Source organism: Canis lupus, chromosome 26 (assembly GCF_048164855.1).
Source record: "Canis lupus baileyi chromosome 26, mCanLup2.hap1, whole genome shotgun sequence".
Classification (NCBI taxonomy): Eukaryota; Metazoa; Chordata; class Mammalia; order Carnivora; family Canidae; genus Canis; species Canis lupus.
The window spans coordinates 26,215,405-26,221,561 of NC_132863.1; the positions used below are offsets into that span (position 1 = coordinate 26,215,405).

General features: G+C 41.6%; 1 protein-coding gene across 1 annotated transcript in view; it reads right to left on the bottom strand.

Annotated features, from left to right (window-relative positions):
• EDEM2 (ER degradation enhancing alpha-mannosidase like protein 2) overlaps positions 1-6,157 on the bottom strand; it is a 28,982-nt gene that overhangs the window by 21,750 nt on the left and 1,075 nt on the right. The window contains exons 3-4 of the mRNA XM_072800714.1: positions 4,859-4,898; positions 1,100-1,205 (exon numbers count right to left, since the gene is read on the bottom strand). Of these exons, the coding sequence (XP_072656815.1) occupies positions 1,100-1,205; positions 4,859-4,898 (146 nt within the window). The remainder of the gene's footprint in view (positions 1-1,099; positions 1,206-4,858; positions 4,899-6,157) is intronic.

Sequence of the window (6,157 nt, forward strand, 5' to 3'; positions counted from 1 at the left end):
ACTAATTATGAACCACATGTCACTATTTCTTTTTGTAAAAGATTTATTTATTTTAAGAGTGGGGGAGGGGAAGAGGGTGAGCCTTAAGTAGACTCCCTGCTGAGTGCAAAGCATGATGTAGGGCTCAATCTCATGACCTTGAGAATATGACCTGAGCCAGATGCTTAACTGACTGCTTAACACAGGAGCCCCTACTTGTCACTATTTAAATTTAAATTCATTAAGATTAAATGAAATTAAAAATTCAGTTCTTGGGATGCCTGGGTGGCTCAGTGGTTGAGTGCCTTCAGCTCAGGGCATGATCCTGGGGTGCTAGGATCAAGTCCCACATTAGGCTCCCCGCAGGGAGCCTGCTTCTCCTTCTGCCTATGTCTCTGCTTTTCTCTCTGTGCCTCTTGTGAATAAATAAATGAAATATATATTTTTTAATTCAGTTCTTTAGTTGCAGTATACACATTTTAAACGTCCAATAGCCATCTGTGGCTAGTAGATACAACACTGGACAACATGAATACAAAATATTTTCAGCATCATAGAAAGTTCTGTTGGATAGCACTTCCTTTTTTTTTTTTTTTTAAGTTTTTTTTAGATTTTATTTATTTATTCATGAGAGACACAGAGAGAGAGAGAGAGAGGCAGAGACACAGGCAGAGGGAGAAGCAGGCTCCATGCAGGGAGCCCAATGTGGGACTCGATCCTGGGACTCCAGGATCACGCCCTGGGCGGAAGGCAGGCGCTCAACCATTGAGCCACCCAGGGATCCCCTGGATAGCACTTCTTAAACAATAAGTTCCAAGAAGGCAAGGGTTACATCCTTCTTGTTTTAATGGCTATAAGCCTCGCACCAATATATGTTAAATATGGGAGTCTCTTTGGTAAATCTCTTTCTAGTCTATTCTCTGTCCCCTGCTCAATGTACAAAACTGATGGGGGATCCTGAGACCTCTACACCCCACTGTCCAGGGGGGAAGAAGATCTCTGTCAGTCACCAGTTTGGGTCAAGTGCCCTGGCTGGGTCAACCCTTGAGATCCTACTTACCACCTCTTCATTTACAAAGAGGCAAAACTCTACACTCTCTCTTCTTCCAAAGGCACTTACCTCGGATGTTGGTTTCAAACACAGAGGCATTCACATCAATATCAAAGTCTACATTGTCCTGGAGCACTTCAACCACTCTTTGGAATTCTGAGACATTCCCCAAAATCTGGAAGGGAAGAGAGAGTTGACAGTGAGGTTTTCTCAGGCTTGAAGGCACCAAAGATGTTGGACCAAGTCTGAGATCCTATACTGGTGTGGCCCTCACTTAATCAACTTAAGACCTACAGTTTCTGTCCTAGAACTGGTGACAGGAGAAGGAAACACTAAGATCTAGAAATCACGGAAACCCTATACCAAGAGATTGGTTAAATTCTTAGGTACCACTTCAAGAGTCACTATGTACCTATTTAATGGAAACAATATAGACTGCAGACCACATGAAGAAATCCTAGCTCAACATGCAGTAGTATCTGTTGTTTTTAAATTTCTCTGATCACATTCATCCTTGTGGAAAACACTGCAGGTTGGTTGGCCCAACACTGATTTCCAATCTCCTTTACCCTGGTAGCCTACCACTGTAGAGGCTAGAAATCCGGATACTTGCTTTCTCAGCCTTCTTTGCTGCTAGAGGTGACTGTGTTACTAGCCAATGCTAAGCCTTGATAAGTCTAGTGGGGGCACTTCTGGGAAAGCTTCTATTTTCCTAATAAAAAAGGACAGACACTGCTGGCATGGTGTTTACTCTTCTTTCTACCTTGAAAGCAAACTTGATTTCTGGAGCTGTGGCAGCCATTTTAGAGCTTGAGGTATTAAGCATGAAAATGAAAGCCAATACTCTACTGATGGTAAAACGGAAACATACAAAGAGCTCGGGTCTCTGATGGCACAGTTGAACAGCCAACCCCACACTATAAATTACCTCTAGACTTGCTTTCACTTGAGGAAACTAAACTCTTTTCATTTAAACCATCAGCCAAATGCGATTCTGACACCTTTTACTCTGATATAGTACCCTAATTCTCCCTTGAGGAATCACTCTTCTTCCACAGTCGCTCCTGCAATTTGGCAGAGGCTGATCCTACCCCCTCAGCTGCAAGAATAGGCAATTGATCTGGACCACTGTACTATATTCCTCGGCCAGTGACTGGTTCAGGAATAAGTGTGCGACCCAAGACAGATCAATGAGACTTAGTTCCTGGAATTAATGCAAAAGGGCTGATTCTACCCACATACACAGGTTACTGAGTGGTAAGTAAATCTGGAGCTACAGTTGGCTACTCTGCCAACATAAGGAGAGCCCGAGAACACAGCCAACAAAGAAGGCAGAGATAAGAGACAGAAATTCCTGAAGACATTGTTGGTATGCCTGGATCCAGCTGAGTCTGAGGCCAGCCCTTACCTGGACTTTTTAGTTATTTGACTCAGTAAATTCCCTTCTTGTCTCTATCAGTTTGAACTGGGTCTCTGGTACTTGGATCCAAAACAATCCTGACTATCTCAGCAGTCAAGCCACTCAGTGATTTGGACTCAATCTACTTTTCTTTTTTCTCCTTTGTTAAAGATTTTATTTATTTATTTATTTATTTATTTATTTATTTATTTATTTATTTATTTATGAGAGAGAGAGAGAGAGAGAAAGCACAAGCAGGGGGAGGGACAGAGGGAGAGAAAGAAGTAGACTCCCTACTGAGCAGGGAGCCTGACACAGGGCTAGATCCCAGGACCCTGGGATCATGACCTGAGCTGAAGGCAGGTGCTGAACCAACAGAGCCACTCAGATGCCCCTCAACCTACCTTTCTGACCATGTTTCTCACTGTTCATCTTCATCTAAGCTATCCTCATCTACTTTAGGAAAACTGTACCATGATTCTCCAATTTCTTGCCTTCAGAGATGTTGCTCCCTCTCCCAGAAAGCCCTCCATCCTATGTCTTCCCATTCCAAATCCAACCTGGCTTTGGTTGTCCGAATGTCACTTCTCTAGGAAGGAACCCTTTGGTCCCTCCAGCTAAGATGAATCTCTTCATCCTTTAAAAGACTCCAGTAATTTTACCCCCACAACTCTTAGGGCATCAATTGCTTGCTATGTTCAGAGAATCTTTGCCTGGGAAGGAGCATCACTCATTCCTGCCTTCCCCCAGGGTGCCAAGCACAGTCTATGAAGCGATTACTCAACTGAATGCTCACTGAATGATTACACAAATCTCTCCATGCTGCACTTAGTGATCTTCTCAACACAGAAATCTCTGCATTTCCTGCCCTCTACTTAAAATGTTTCAGGCTTTCCATTGCTCTCAAATTAGAAATCAAAACCCTTAACATAGTGAACAAGGGCTTCCATCATCTGGCACCCCACAAAGCCCCCAGCTCCACTTTGCTTCCTGCATTTCCTTCTCCATATCCCAGACACATTGGCCCTCCTTCAATTCACTGCGTCTGCAATTCACTGTGTCAGCCTTATTGCTGAAGTCCCAGCACGGCATGCCTCTCCTGCCAGGAGGCCCTCGTGCAGGCCGGCTGTTCTCTCTGCCTGGAACCCTCTGTCCTCTCCCACTTCCCTAGTCGACACTGGCTTCTCCTTCGGATCTCAACTTGAAGTGTCATTTCACAGCCTTAGGGAAGTCTTCCCTGACCTCCTCAGTCTAGGTCCGCTTCTTTTGTTATATGTCCACTTACAGAACCACGTTCCCTTCCCTTGGAGCACTCACCTCAGTTTGTAATTATATGTCCTTAAGGGTTATTCATTGATTCTTTGTCTCCCTCACTAAAGTCATAGACTCCAGGAAAGCAGGGACCATGTCTATTTTAACTTGTCACTATAACTCCAGGGCTGAGCGCTGTGCTTGGCATACAGGGGGCCCTTAATAAATATCTGATGGACAAGTACATACAAATTAACATTTTTAGAAAAAGCAAAACTGTATCTACAAGGTGATCACAATCATGTAAGTGCTGTTAATATATAAAAGTGAGAAGGGGTGACAAACAACCAGAAAGAGTAAAGTAGGAAGAAAGTTGTTAAATTCTCTCTTGTGACCTTTTTAAGGAGGAGAGTTAAGACTTGGAGTCATACAGAATTAAGCTCAAGTCTTAGCCCTGCCATTTCATAGCTGTGGATCCCGGCCAACCCATTTTACCTTTCTAAGCATCAGATTTCCCCATGCTAAGGAGTAAAGGAACATACTTCATGGAATTGTTGGAAGGATTAAACTAGATTACATTTATAAAGTGCTTATCACAAGCCTCCACATAACATACTAACTAATTACTGCTACTATTTTTTTTTTCACTGAACATATCCAATTAGAATGTAAGCCTCTGGGATGCCGGGGTGGCTCAGAACTTTAGTGCCTCTTCAGCCCAGAGTGTGATCCCAGGGTCCTGGGATCGAGTCCCACATCGGGCTCTGCATGGAGTCTGCTTCTCCCTTTGCCTATGTCTGTGTGTGTGTGTGTGTGTGTGTGTGTCATGAATAAATAAATAAAGTTTAAAAATAAAATAAAGAATATAAGCCTCTGAAACAAGGAGGGTCTCAAAGTCTCTGTATTGCCCACAAGTTATACAGGCCTATCACAGTGCTGTGTTCATAACAGGTCCTCTATAAATGTCTGCTGAGTAAATGATCCTGAGTACATTTGGAATTTACTCATCCTTTTCCTCTGTCTGGCTGGGCAACCAGAAACTCATGGTTCAGAATCCTGAGATGAAAATAAAAGGACTAGGCGAAGAATTTGTTTTTCACCCACAGTCAAGCTGCCAAAAGAGGAAGGATCTTGATTACACAATGGTGATGAGGAAAAGGAATCATCAAGACACTTACCAGCAAAGTGTCGAGGGCATCAATTAGCGTCAGAGAAAAACTGTAAAAGGACAGAAATCCCAGCTGCTTAGTAAGAAAACCAAACACAAGATATTAAGGCTGCCCCAGATCAGGTGCCCCAAAACTAGTTAAGTGAGGCACAGTGATACCTCTGTCCATCCCAGCTTCCGGTCACAACAGAGAAGCCATAGTGAAAATTGCCAAGAAGTTTTGACCCGTTTAATGTACCTGGGAGGATTGGCTGATTTACCTCTTCTGTGGTGAACCACATCTCCTATATCCACTAACATTCTTTTCTGCCATAGGGAGGCAGTATAAGAGTATAGCCAAGGACACAAGTTTTTCCACATCTAAGAATTTATCACAATGTGTACAGAGCCGTATGTTTGAGAATCCTCATGGCTGTATTGTGCAGAATAGCAAAAAAGCTAGGAATAACCCAAACATACACCAGTTTTGAAGAATGATTATCTAAATTATAGTATACTTAAACAGTACAAAACCATTAAGTTGTCAAAAAAGTTGTTATCAAGAGTTCTACAGGCTAATGTTAAAATATTCAAATTATATAGTTAAATGAAAAAGACAAGAAATAGAATAGGCATTGGGGTATGTTTCTAAATGCATTTTCAAAGAGTCATATAGACAGCAGACAAGCAGTTTGGGCCAGTGGTAGCAGAAGGATTAATTGTAAAAAGGCACAAGAGAACTTTTTAGCATGACAGAAATGTACTCTATCTTGACTGTGACAGTGGTTACAATATGCTTTAAATGGGTTCATTTTATTATACGTAAGTTATGCCTTTAAAAAGTTAATTTAAAAAATACACATATACCTACTTATATGATGGCATAAACTGAAAATATTTTGGGGAGGATACACAAGAAAGTCAACAGTGGTTAGAATTCTAAAGCATGGGAGAGACTTTATTGCATATGATTTTGTACTGCTTCAACTAGCTATTTGCTTTTTTTTTTTTTTTTTTTTTTGGCTTAAAAAAAAGAAAACCAACACAAATTTTAACTTCTCCAGTCCTCAGCATACGCATTTGTTATATGGGAAAAACAGCACTTAAGCACTTAACTCCTAGGGGTGATAAGAGAATTAAATGAGAAGACACAAGTAAAATGTTTGGCACAGTGTTTAATCAATGTCAGCCTCAGCTAAATGCAATGATTCTTTGCTCAGCAAGGAACAAGACAGAGAATTCCATCTCATAAATTTTTATTCTAGGGGAGGTGAGAAAGACAAACTAGCATTCAAGTGAAAATGATAGAGTGCGAAGTGAAAATAAATAA